The sequence below is a fragment of the Lampris incognitus genome, chromosome 6 (assembly GCF_029633865.1).
Source record: "Lampris incognitus isolate fLamInc1 chromosome 6, fLamInc1.hap2, whole genome shotgun sequence".
NCBI classification, from domain to species: Eukaryota; Metazoa; Chordata; class Actinopteri; order Lampriformes; family Lampridae; genus Lampris; species Lampris incognitus.
The window spans coordinates 15,028,242-15,042,655 of NC_079216.1; the positions used below are offsets into that span (position 1 = coordinate 15,028,242).

The following is a 14,414-nucleotide window of genomic DNA, read 5'->3' on the forward strand; positions in this document are numbered from 1 at the left end:
TTTTCAGCATTCTGTCATGATGCATGGCCAGAAGATGTTGTTACCTATGGTGAGGAGCAGATTGACACATTAGTGAATTGGTACAGAGAGCTCTTGACAAACGGTGGATGTGATGTTACAGCTGTCCAAAGGGAATTGAGAATGCTGAAAACATCAGTGAGAGGTTAGTTCATGAATACGACATCATCATCAGGTCGAGTATCCTTGGATACGACATACACTGAGTTATGGAACATGATGTTAAGGAAGGAGCCATTCTGCACAGATTTTAAGAACACTCTTCACTTAGTTGAAATTATGCTGGTGCGTCCCATATCTGCAGCTCAGTGCAAGAGGATTCTCAGCACCGAATAGAATCAAGTCAAATATGTGCAGTTCCCTAAGTGTTACAACACTGGAAGACTTGGTGAGGATCAGTACTGAGGTCCCCTCACTTTGACCAGCAGTTTGACCCAGAGCCCAGAGTGAAGCACTGGTTGTCTGCAAGCAAAAGAAGGTGCAGACCTGACTACACTGGCTGGCCAAGTGACACTGTGACATGGTGGTGGTGGTGGGAGATAGGGACTCTGAGCTTGAATAAGCAGGAAACAATTAATTGTACACAGTTGAATAAAAAAGGGGAAAAAATAATAAAAGAAGACTGGACATTTAAGTATGTATGGTTATATGATTGCAGTATTCAAACATTGTACATATTGTGTATGTAAAAAATACATTATGTAGACCAGCGTTTCCAAGACCTCTCCTGGAGGACTACTTGTCCTGCATGTTTTAGATCACTTCCTGCTCCAACACAGCTGATTCAAATGATCACCTCGTTATCATCTCCTGAAGCTGCTTAATAACAAATTGATCATTTAAATCAGCTGTGTTGGAGCAGGGAGAGATCGAAAAGCCGTTTCACACCCGATAGTCCGCTTCTAGTCTGCTTCCTTCATTCGCATGAGATGCAAGAGGGATAAATTGTTTCGTTTTTCAGCTGGTTTGGTTCCCTTTCACACCTATTCGTTTGCTCTGGTCCAAATCAGTTGATGAGTTGGTGAAGCGAATCAAAATGCAGCCGCATAAGCCACGTGAGAATGATAATTTCACTCATTGGTCTGGGGCGGGAGCAATAACGTAGTTCCTTGACTGCACTCCAGTTGGTCAGATTTGCCATGCGGGACAACTCGAAAGAAACTCCGGGAAGTAGAATAACAGACAACACACCACAAGTAATTTTGCAGTGATTTCACAATGGAGAGACAACTGCGCGGGTTGATTTTGGCGTTGGTCATTGGTTATTACATCGTTTGCATTTATCACTTTAGGCAAACGATACAGTTTGAAAATGAGTCGCATGTTGTTGCTAAAGGGGATCGTCAATCTCATCCCATAATGCACAGCATAGCTGGCTACAGGAGATCATTTAGTCCAAAAATACACAGTGCTTTCTGCAGTTGGGTCGGTCTGAGGTCGGCTCACGTTCTCACAACAAACGAACCGCATCAGAGTGCGTTTGGAAGCGTACCGAGACCACCTTTTCAACAAGATCTCGGTCCGCTTGTTTGGTCCTGGTCCGCTTATGGTGCGCACCCGAGTACGATTGCTGTGTTCTCACCTGCCCAAACGAACCGCAGCAAGGGGGAAAAGGAACCAGAGTTCGATTCAGTCGACCCAAACAAGGCAGGTGTGAAAGCACCTTAAAACATGCAGGGAAAGTGGTCCTCCAGGAGAGGTTTGGGAAACACTGTTGTAGACTATGGAAGGCAGAGCAAATAAAGGCAGACAGTACAGAGGGGAAAGAAAAGGCAGTGTGAGGCAGCCCTTTAACAATGTAGCATATGACATCACTATATTTTGGCTCCTGAAAATTTGATTTGGCTGCTAAATATTTTGGGTTTAGGGGCTCGTAGATTATTTTTTTCCCCTGCCTGGAGGCTTGGGATACCTACGGTCAGTTTAGACTTGAAGAGGTCACATAGATGAGTGATGAAACGTTTCTCTCAATAAATGTTCTGTCCAGATGAACTGATTCAACTTTCTTTGACCTTGGAAGGAGTTTTCCAACTATCCATTTTCAGACCTCACAGCGTGTGGACGAAAGGCTGAAGCACAAAGAAAAAGCTGCGTTTTCAAAAATACCTGTGTACATGTGGACTTGGCATAAAAAGAGTCATAAAGTGTGTTTTAATTTAAAGGTACAAAGTAATTTCTACCTGAACGCTTACCTCAATGTTTGAGTGATGTGTGTAATGGCAACAAATCAAAATATGCGTGCAGCTTTCAATGATTTTAGTTTGCTGCATTCGCTGCGGAGTTGACCGATGGCTACAAGGCTCAGCCAGTTCTTTTGGAGTGTTGAGTGTCATGGGCATACAAATGGCAACAAAAATGTCAACCAACCCAGGCTCCCCTGTTTTCAAATGCAAAAATTTGGGGGAGGTTAGGGTTACGAGTTGTTTACTATGTTTCAATGACTACCATTCTGCATGGCCTGTTTTTATTTACTTTGTCACATTATGATTCATGAAAGCAGAAATATTACACATTTCACCTTTTAATCAATGCACTCCCTCATCTGTATCCTTGTGTTTTACCACTAAATTTTTCTGTGTTTTTGCAGGTTCCTGACTGCTATCCCGAGGGTTTTGGCAGACGTCTACCACTGCCTGGGCACCCAGCTCCCTGAAGCCCTAGTGGCAGTGCTGCCCTCTGACTTCTTCAGCGATGATTCAATTGCCAAGAGCAGTGTTTCCCCATCAGCTTCCTCCCCACCTCCTTCTACAGCTCGCAGCCTGGGTTTAGATAGTGGGGAGTGCCTGCAGGACCTGCGTAACCGCTCTGCCACCAAGAGAAGGTGGGGGGCTTGGGGTTGGGCTTTACATGTTGTGGGGGTCTGAAAGATGGAAAACCTGGCAAAGTTCTAAAATTCAAACTTGTGAAGTGAATGAATAATTTAGTGAAAATAATACAGGCACTGAAAGTTCTTGGAAATGAGGAATTTATGTACAATCTACTCTTGAACTTGTCAGGTGTTTGAAGGCTTATTTGGCTGCTGATCTATCTAGGTACCATGGGTGGAATTCTAGCCTAAATAACTTATTTCTGAACTGTTTAAAGATAGACTGACATGCCCTTTCTGAACACATTTTTTAACATTGGGAGTTTGAATCATAACCAAAAATAGGTGTGGTTTTATGAATTCAAAGCTATTGGCTGCTGTCTTCCTGGATGGGTGGGGCTCGGTACTGCTCGTCACTTGTCATTTACAAAAAATGTCGGATAGCGAGAGCAAGAGGGAGATCCTCTGCGAGGATTACAGTTTCAAATAGGAGGATTCGGTGATACAAATAACTTAGATAGACAGATGATAGATATTTAGATAAATAGATAGATAGATAGAAAGATTGATAGCAATATGTCATAGCAAGATTGATAATAAAGTCTCGGCAAAATAGCCCAAACTCGGGCCAAGTAGCTAGCAGGAGGGGGTGAAAGAACCGCTTCTCCGTGGTTTTATAGCATCGCGCTACGGACACACCCTATATATGCAAATTGACTGGTATCTACGTATCCACCAGCACAATTTGTAATTGGACACCATCTACAGTCAATCACAGATCTCTCTCAAGTGGTCGCAGACGCACTGTTTTGGCCACTGAATTTCTCTGTGGTCACATTCCAACTTGGAACATAGCCTATCAATAGGAATTTTCAGATTTTCATGTCAGTATCACTCAAGTAACATTCTTACCCAGTCAAGTCTACGTTGTTGGTTGCAGGTGTGTGTGTGTGTGTGTGTGTGTGTAATACATGGTAAAGCATGAGAACAGTACTTAACAAATACAATTGGTGAAACTACTTTCTAACGCCTGTGTTTACACTATACCCAACACTACAACCATTTTTACTCCTTACCTACTCCTTTGGCACTCACCTAATGTCAGTAATTTGCACTGTTATATGCAGTCAAAGTCAGCTGTTCTGAAAATTGGAATATACAACTGAAAAACTATTGTTTGGATTTCTTTTCTAACCATTTATGATGCACTTACACAATGTAAAACTCCTTACCTTAAACTGTTCATCCCCTTTCAGTGAGTTTCAGGTTATATACAAATTTTCAAATCAACTGCTTGTAATTTAACGTATGTTTTTGTTTTCCTCTTTCATGTATTTATTCTATTTTTTATTGGAACATGCTTGTTTGGATCATTCGGCCTTTCAGCTTCTTCAGGCAAAAACATTTAAGTCCTCAGCTCTTTAGATTCCAAGGTGTTTTTCCTTTGGGAATGCACTTCAGCTCCCAATTCTGCCAGTAGGTGATCATGTTTCAGCTTCCAATTTTTTTCAGCAATGCAATGCATTTCAGTTTTTTTCAGTGAATGCAGTTAAGATTTCATTTTCAGCTTCTTTAGGTGCTGAATTCAGCTTCCAAATCTGCCACTACTATAATTTAGGTTGCAAGATTTTCAGTAAAGCAGTGCAATGCATATCAGCCTTTTCAGCTTATTCAGCTCAGATTTCAGCGTTTTTCAGCAATGCTCGACAAACGATTTCAGCTTTCAGCTAGCCCACAGGGTTTCCCCAGAAACTGCACTTTTCTTTTTAAAATTTTATTTCTGATTTTTCCCTTTTTTTCTCCCAATTTAGTGGCCAATCGATCCCTATTTTAATTCAAACACCCACCCTCGTACTGCATGCGTTCGCCAACTGCATCTCTCCGGCCGGCAGTCTCGAAGGAGACGCCTCCCCACTTTCGTGACAAGGCGACTCCAGGCCGAACCACTGTTTTTTCCGACACACACAGAGACGCATTCATGTGATGAACACAAGCCGACTCCGCCCCCCTCCCGAAGACAGCGTTGCCAATGATTGCTGCTTCATCGAGTCCGGCCATAGTCAGATCTGACGAGACCGGGGCGGGAACCCAAGTCCCCAGTAGGCAACTGCATCGACACAAAGCCGATGCTTAGACTGCTACACCACCGCGGGCCCCAAGAAACTGCACTTTTCTAGTTCACTGTTAATATCAATAACATTGCATATTGCAGCTTTCATTCTGCTAAACATGTAAGATGCCCTTCTATTATCGATGTTTAGCATTCTCAAGTGTTTATAATCCCTTTATATGTGTTTTAGGAGTGGAATGCTGACTCGTCATCGAAGTATGACTGAATCGTCGCAGAGTCTACGCCAAATAGAGATGCCGAAAAAGACTACCAGAGCTGTGAGTTGACCAAAGTCATTTGTTAAAACTTCTAGTTTTGTTCCAAGTATATATTGATTTATGATTATACCCATGTCAAATAGTAAATATAAAGTAATTCTTGTCATTGGTTTTAAACCTGCGTGACATACCCCGTGAATAGAGTTTACTGCTCAAAAGGTATTTGGATAGTGTTGTCACTTGAAAGCCAGTCTACTTTTCCTTATGGCTGACAGTTACTGGTCTAAAGTGGTGGTCTAAAGTTCATAACACACTCATCCATAGTTAACCCTACCTCACCCATCTGGGACCTATATAAGATAAATCAATTAGGGAAAAGTATGTGTAAATGCCATCTCACCTGGGTCAGCTGTTAAATCATGTTAATTTGAACAGTGCCTAAACGCAATTTTTATGTTCTTAACAGACCAGACCTAAAATGTGTGTCGCTTTGGAGAAACCAGTTGTGGAGGTACCTCAGAAGCAAACAGCACAAGGTACATCCTGTGTGACCTCTGTTTTAAAATCTGTTTACTAAAAAATGATCAATGTATTACAGGCAGGTTGCTGGTATGTATTTTTAAATAACAATTTCAATACCTCAGTCATCTACAAGATCTTGAAGTGTATTCCTAGCACACCTTGCTGCCTTTTGTAATTTCCTCTACTTTGGAGAGTTAACATTGACTTGGCTGTCCTTCACTTTCACCGGTGGAATATCTGAGGGCAGTTCTAACATTTCAGCTCTCCATTTATACCCACCTATTCTAAGTGTTTTTCCAGTTCCTGCTTAGTTGCTTTATTGCTGTCACTCCTAGTTTTGTTAAACAAAACTGTATTGTTAAATGGATCCTAGCAGAATGCTGCTATAGAGCTTCTGATTTCACTTCTGATTTCTTCAGAATCCTTCAAGATTTCATGGCAATTATTTAATTCCTCTCTGACAACAAATAAGAAGCGAGGCAAAAAAAATCTCTTACACTTTAATATGCTGATGAACCGACGCACAAAGCAAGTACGTGCCGATCAGTACAGTCTCTCTTATAGGGCAGTTATCTGTTCTTCTCATCTCTTGTATTCCTGCTCACATCCCACCTAATACCATTTCTCCAATTACTGTGTACAGACTTTGCTACACTCAGTGAGTTTCTCATACATTCGTCTCCAATCAGCTAACAGTTAACTATAGGCCTTTATTTGTTCACAAGAAGAAGACGCTTTATAACACTATCTTTTTTTCTGTTACATATGAACTTTAAGCATCTAAGTAATATAGACTAAAATTAAACATGGTCAAAGATTAAAAGTAAGCAAACAATCATATTTGATTATATGGCAGACAAATTGCCTTCACAATCCTCCCTTTTCATTAATTTTAATCAACAACAAAATCGCCCAAATAAAACATCAAATGAAAACATGACAATGGCTATACATCCTAGGGAACATCTTACCTCACACAAAACAACTGTGAGGCCTGTCTGTCAGTTGTAAACCAACTGATTTGCATTAGATTTACATCAACACACTCCATATAAAGTCACTAGTCAGACAGAAGTCACAGTTATCCCATGTCTTCTCAAGCCAAACATCTCACCCCACACTTGACTAGAAATGAGTGAAAGACTCGAAGTTATCTACACTAAATCTGAGCAAACACATTCTGGAAAACCCAGAGTTGACATTTGGGAGAAATCTATGTGAATGTTCAAAATTCATCTAAAAACATAACATTAATCCCCAGTAATCTTGATCAGTGATTGAATGGTGAAACAATAAAAGGAAGATAACACACACATGCAGATTGGTTACAAGCCAGATCCTTGTGTTCTGCTGACATTGTAACTACACTGGTCATAAAGAGTCCATGCTTCTTACTGATGTCCACTTCTTCATTTATCGTTCCTTTAAGACACTGAACCCCTAACTGCTCCTGATGAGCAGGTTGGCACCTTGCATGGCAGCCTCCGCCGTCAGTGTGTTAATGTGAGGCATCCATTGAAAAGCATTTTGAGTGGTTGGTAGACTAGAAAAGCGCTATATAAATGCAGTCCATTCCTTGTAGTATCATGAAGCACAGTGAAAACTAGAACACAAAATAAAATAATTTCAAGCACAAAGCTCAAAAACAAGAAAGATAAGAATACCCTCTCTTTCACTTTCTTACAAAACAAAGTATAACAATACTTAATAAGGTAACTTAATAATTACCGTGTTTGCCTGGTAGACCAGCAGTAGAATAACAGACAGGAGCATAAAAGTTCACTGTTTTCGTCTGGTATTTTCCTCGCCTTTTCTGAATGTTGCCCAGAACTTCCAGGTCATGTGACTTACATTCTTGATGATGAACAAGTTTTTTCATTCATTCATTCGTCTTCAGCCGCTTCTCCGGGGTAGGGTCGCAGTGGCAGCAAGCTAAGTAGGGCACTCCAGATGTTCCTGTCCCCAGCAACACCCTCTAGCTCCTCTTGGGGGAGCCCAAGGCGTTCCCAGGCGAAATTGGGCATGTAGTCCCTCCAGCAAGTTCTGGGTCTACCCTGGGCTCTCTTCCCAGTTGGCCGTGCCCGGTAAACCTCCAAAGGAATGCGCCCAGGAGGCATCCTAATCAGATGCCCGAACCACCTCAGCTGGCTCCTTTCGACGCGAAGGAGCAGCGGCTCTACTCTGAGCTGCCTCTGGATGTCTGAGCTCCTCACCCTATCTCTAAGGCTGAGCCCAGACACCCTACAGAGGAAAATAATTTCAGCCGCTTGTATCTGCGATCTCACCTTTTCAGTCGCTACCCAAAGCTCATGACCATAGGTGAGGGTTGGAACAGAGATTGACTGATAAATTGAGAGCTTTGCCTTCCGGCTCAGCTCCCTCTTCACCACAACGGTCCGGTACAACGTCTGCATTATTGCTGGTGCTGCACCAATCCGCCTGTCAATTTCCCACTTCATCCTACCCTCACCCCTCCGGGTCTTTGTATAACCCAAGTGAGAGCTGTGTCCACATTCTCGGCACAAAGTCAAACACGTTGGGTGTCGGACTCCTTGTCTCCGATTCTGTTTGTGATATTCATGGACAGGATCTCAAGGCGTTGCCAAGGTGAGGAGTGTGTCCATTTTGGGAACCTCAGAATTGCATCTCTGCTCTTCGCAGATGATGTGGTTTTGTTGGCTTCATCAGAACGCAACCTCCAGCACACACTGGGGTGGTTTGCAGCTGAGTGTGAAATGGCCGGGATGAGAGTCGGCACCTCCAAGTCTGAGGCCATGGTTCTCTACCGGAAAATGGTGGATTGCTTCTTCTGAGTTGGGGATGAGTTGTTGCCTCAAGTGAAGGATTTCAAGTATCTCGGGATCTTGTTCACGAACAAGTTTTTACTGTAACAAAAGGTAACATAATAAGTTTAACTCACAAAGTACCCAAAATTACAGTAAACAAGATGTAAGGTAATTGCATCAAAATGGAATCCTAAAATATCAAATTATCACACATATTGGCTTCTGGTGTTGTCACACGTATATACTGGTCTTACCAGCGTCAGCTACAGACATTTCTTCCAGCAATGCTCTGAAAAGGCAATGTTGCAGACTAGAACTCGCAAACAAAATCCACCAGTCTTGTCACAGTATCCATCTCCTCTTTCATTTCCCCACACAGTTTAGCGCACAACACTGATTTGTAAATAATGCAATGAAATGCTAAGAGCGCGGGGTTAACAGCATCAAGCCTACTTAGCAATTTTGCTCACATCCAAGCCATTCTTCTCAAATAACTGTTAATTCGTTAAAGATGATTTCCCCAGTTGCGCGCCCAAGCAGAGGAAACAAAGTAGCTTTTCCCGAAAGGTCTACCCATCAAAAAAATCTTGTGAATACCGGTTGCTGTTCTATATTGGTTCGGTCACAGGACGAGTCTATGGCTAGTAATATGACTTCTGCTTTCTTTGAATTGGTGAGTAGATAGGAAAAACACTCCTCTGCTAAAAGTTCTACTCTTCTTGTTGCCGTGTTAGCCAAAAATGGCACCTGCTTTAATAGCTACGCAACCGCTAGCTTGTTTTTCTCATCATGACATAAAACTTTGCCAACCATATCTTTTGCACACGTTTTAATCAACTCAGCACCAGCAAATGGCTTCTTAGCTTTTGCAAGGTTTCATGAAACAAGGAATGATGCAGCTGTTGCACTCTCTTATGCCGATGTTGATTTACAGATGATAGAAACTGACTGCTTGTATGTTATCATATTTGCCATTTTTTGTTTGTGGTGATCTGATTTTGTAGGGTAGTTGGCATTAAAACTGGAAGCATGTATGTTGACGTGGAAGCATGTATGGTGTATCTACTTTGCAGACAGCTGCCATCTGCATGCACATCAAGCATGTCAGTTTAGCATTGGCGTGGTCCAGTAAAATAAAACAAAACTGATCAGTCCAGTCAGATTTGAACTGACGGTTTCCCTGGTCGTATTTGCACTTTTTCGTGCAGGCCGTGTTCTTGGTATAAGACTGTGACTTAGCTGGTGAGTGGCTCTGTCAAGTCAAGGACCGTAGAGAGCGCGGAGTACGTCTTAACATCTATCTATGTGCACTGTACAGCATAGGTCAAGCGTACGATGTAGGGTGAGGTCAAAATAAAGTAGACCAGCACGCACTTTATTTCACATGCAATGACAGGTGCGTTAGTGCCAATGGGTTGGTGTCGGCCAGCCCGCGGGCGAAATATTGGACTTCAGTGCTCTAGTGACTTTAATGCCTTCTTCTGTGCAATGCAATATCAAGCCCAACATACACATTAAATCTCTAGCTAACATATTTACAGGGAAACATTCAGAAAAGAGGAAAGTTTTGTGGTTACACCGCCCCGAACTGCCCCCTGGCACGTTCAAGCCACTCCCCCAGCTCGGATGTGCCGGAAACATCCGAGCGCTCAGCTCGCGCTCTGAGGAGACGAGCGCTGCACTGCACCAGGTGTTTGCCATCATCTATCAGGCATACCTGCGGCAATCAGGCAGCCCTCTACAAGAAGCCTCCCAGAACGTCTCTCCGTGCTTCAACGTACTGAACCCTGCGGTAAAGCTCTGACAAGCCCTACAGCGTTCCTTGCCCTCTTGCTATTCCATTTATTCCCAGTGTCTATATTCGTGTCTCTCTTATTTCCCCCCCAGGACTCTCCCTCCGCGATTTCCACGGCTCCCCGTTTCTCCCTCGCCCCCAGCGACCTTCACGTTTTCCCCCCGAACCTCTCCAGCAATCTCCCTCCGTGTCTCTCTACCTGGACCCCTCCTATTCGGACTTGACTTCCTGGATCTCGGACCTGGACTTCCTCGGACAACCCCTCGTTCTACGGATTCGGACTTGGAAGTCAGGCGCACATCGTCTCAACAACGCCCACCTGAGACTCACCTGTCATTATCCCCTGTGGCAGTGTTGTTTGTTTTTCTTCCCTGCATTAAATCGCGCTTCGGGTTATCCTCGGGCTTTGTTGTCAGCCTGTCCTTTTGGGTTTCGCTACACTGGCCTCTGGTCTTCATTCGTGATACGTAACAGAAAGAGTGTTTTCTTTTTCCCTGCCACTTCTAAAATCATTTTGGGTAAAACCTCAAATCTGCTTATTTTTGTCATGTTGAATGCGTCTTTGCTGTTGTGTGTGTGTGTGTGTGAGATGTCGGGGGGGCATTCACCAGACTCTGGAATCTACCCTATCCCCGCTGCCAGTTATGCTTCATCTTCGGTGTACACCGCATATGCGTCCAGTGGGTCCCCGTTTCTTTCTTGGTTTGACACGGTCTTTTGCCCAATGTTCAAGGGCCCCACAGTTTCAACACCCCTCATTTCGAGAGCCTGCTTTGTGGATGTGCTCTACTCGGAGCTCGACCTCTGCTCCAAGGGGGGCCACCGCACCCTCTGCTTCTCCCTCTGCCTCTGTTAATACTCCGCTCAGTCTGGAGCTGTGCCGGCTGTGCTTTTTGAAGCTTGTCAATTAATCAAGCTTTAGCTCGTTGTGCTTTTGTCTCTTAAGAGTTTCATATTCTGGGGCGGCACGGTGGCCCAGTGGTTAGCACTGTTGCCTCACAGCAAGAAGGTCCTAAGTTTGAACCCCAGGCCATACCAGGTCCTTTCTGTGTGGCGTTTGCATGTTCTCCCCGTGTCTGTGTGGGTTTCCTCCAGGTGCTTCGGTTTCCTCCCACTATCACAAAGACATGCATGTTAGGGTTAATTCTCCTGCTTGTGCCCCTGACCAAGCCAATGGAAGTAAGAACTGGAGTTAGTTCCCGGGCACTGCAGCTGCCCAGTGCTCCTATACAATAGGATGGTCTAAATGCAGAGAACCAATTAATTGTAAGAATACAATTCTTTGTAAGATACAATGTCGAAAAAAGTAGCTTTTGGCTTTCATATTCTTTTCAGCATGGTTGGCATGCTCTTGAACAGGAGCCAAACATCCTCTGTCCCATCCCACACATTGTTTGCATATCTGGCAGCTGATTTCTTCGTCCATGCTGTCCTGGAGACATGTCTTTATGCATGCTCAATAATCCAAGTAAGAAAATCAAAAAGTTTAATCAGTTCATCTGGATACAACATTTGCTGACAGATACAGTGCATCCGGAAAGTATTCACACCACTTCACTTCCCCCACATTTTGTTATGTTACAGCCTTATTCCAAAATTGATTAAATTCCTTTTTTTTTTCTTATCAATCTACATACAATACCCCATAATGACAAAGCGAAAAGGGTTTTGTGGAAATTTTTGCAAATTTATTAAAAATAAAAAACTGAAAATTTGCATGTACATAAGTATTCACACCCTTTACTCAGTACTTGGTTGAGGCACCCTTGGCAGCGATTACAGCCTCAAGTTTTCTTGGGTATGAAGCTACAAGCTTGGCATACCTATATTCGGGGTATTTCTCCCATTCTCTCGAGCTCTGTAAGGTTAGATGGGGAGCGTCTCCGCACAGCTATTTTCAGGTCTTTCCAGAGATGTTCAAGTCTGGGCTCTGGCTGGGCCACTCAAGGACATTCACAGACTTGTCCCGAAGCCACTCCTTCGTTGTCTTGGCTGTGTGCTTAGGGTCACATTGTCGTGTTGAAAGGTAAACCTTCGGCCCAGTCTGAGGTCCTGAGCGTTCTGGAGCAGGTTTTCATCAAGGATCTCTCTGTACTTTGCTCCATTCATCTTTCCCTCGATCCTGACTAGTCTCCCAGTTCCTGCCGCTGAAAAACATCCCCACAGCATGATGCTGCCACCACCATGCTTCACTGTAGGGATGGTATTAGCAAGGTGATGAGAGCTGCCTGGTTTCCTCCAGACGTGATGTTTGGCATTCAGGCCAGAGAGTTCAATCTTGGTTTCATCAGACCAGAGAATCTTGTTTCTCATGGTCTGAGAGTCCTTTGGGTGCTTTCTGGCCAACTCCAAGCGGGCTGTCATGTGCCTTTTACTGAACAGAGGCTTCCGTCCGGCCACTCTACCATAAAGGCCTGATTGGTGGAGTGCTGCAGAGATGGGTGTCCTTCTGGACGGGTCTCCCATCTCCACAGAGGAATGCTGGAGCTCTGACCATCGGGTTCTTGGTCACCTCCCTGACCAAGGCCCTTCTCCCCCGATTGCTCAGTTTGGCTGGGCGGCCAGCTCTAGGAAGAGTCCTGGTGGATCCAAACTTTTTCCATTTACGAATGATGGAGATCACTGTGCTCTTCGGGACCTTCAAAGCTGTAGAATTTTTTGTGTACCCTTCCCCAGATCTGCGTCTTGATACAATCCTGTTTCGGAGGTACACAGACAATTCCTTTGACTTCATGGCTTGGTTTCTGCTCTGACATGCACTGTCAACAGTGGCCCTTATATAGACAGGTGTGTGCCTTTCCAAATCATGTCCAATCAATTGAATTTACTAGAGGTACACTCCAATCAAGATGTAGAAACATCTCAAGGATTATCAGTGGAAACAGGATGAACCTGAGCTCAATTTTGAGTGTCATAGCAAAGGGTGTGAATGCTTATGTACATGCAATATTTCAGTTTTTTATTTTTACTTTATCATTATGGGGTATTGTGTGTAGATTGATGAGAAAAAAAAGGAATTTAATCCATTTTGGAATAAAGCTGTAACACAACAAAATGTGGGGAAAGTGAAGGGGTGTAAATACTTTCCGGATGCACTGTACATTTCATCACTCATCTAAGTGACCTCTTCGGTCTAAACTGACTGCAAGTATTCCCACCCTTATAAACACATACAGTTGCATAACAACCAAAACCAGTGATCAGTTTTATATGCAAATATGGGCGTGACCATTAACTAGAGTTACAATGGCCATAGTGAATAGTACACATGGCCATTGTAACTCTAGTTTTAGATGATTGTGTCATCCACAAACTGCAGGAGTTTAACAGATGGGTCACCTGAGGTGCAGTCATTTGTGTAGAGGGAGAAGAGTAGAGGGGAGAGCACACATCCCTGGGGGGCACCAGTACTGATTGACCAGGTGCTGGATGTGATTGTTTTTTTGTTTTTTTTCCCAGCCTCACCAGCTGCCTTTGGTCTGTCAGGAAGTTTTTAATCCACTGGTAGATGAGGGCTGGTACAGTGAGCTGGGTGAGTTTGGAGTAGAGGATATCTGGGATGATGGTGTTGAACACCAAGCTGAAGTCCATAAAGGACCCTTGCCTATGTCCCTGGAGATTCGAGGTGTTGGAAGATGTAGTGCAATCTCATGTTGACTGCATCATCCACTGACCTGTTTGCTCGGTCGGCAAACTGCAGGGGGTTGAGCAGGAGACCTAAGATTTCCTTAAGGTGAGCCAGCACCAGTTTCTCGAAGGATTTCATGACCACAGACATTAAATGGTCATGTAGTCATTTAATCCTGTGATACGGGGTTTCTTGGGGACCGGGATGATAGTGGAGCTCTTGAAGCAGGAGGGGGCTTCACACGGCTCTAGTGATTTGTTGAAGATCAGTGTGAAAATGGGGGCCAGCTGGTCAGCACAGACTTTAGGTAAGACAGGAGGGTGACACGCCATCCGGGCCCAGTGCCTTCCTGGTCTTCTGTCTCTGGAAGAGCTGGTTCACGTTCCCAACACAGATCCTAAGTGCAGGTGAGGGTTTGGTGGGGAGGGGAGAGTGGCTGGAAGGGAGTACAGTTGGTTGTGTATTATGGCTGGAGAGGGTGAGGGGTTTGAACATTTGCTTTTCAAACCTGCAGTAAAACCCGTTTATGTT

General features: G+C 43.9%; 1 protein-coding gene across 1 annotated transcript in view; it reads left to right on the forward strand.

The window, feature by feature from the left end:
• ticrr (TopBP1-interacting, checkpoint, and replication regulator) overlaps positions 1 to 14,414 on the forward strand; it is a 43,929-nt gene that overhangs the window by 17,850 nt on the left and 11,665 nt on the right. Inside the window, exons 12-14 of the mRNA XM_056282338.1 lie at positions 2,606 to 2,839; positions 5,125 to 5,212; positions 5,619 to 5,688. Coding sequence (XP_056138313.1) covers positions 2,606 to 2,839; positions 5,125 to 5,212; positions 5,619 to 5,688 — 392 coding nt within the window. The remainder of the gene's footprint in view (positions 1 to 2,605; positions 2,840 to 5,124; positions 5,213 to 5,618; positions 5,689 to 14,414) is intronic.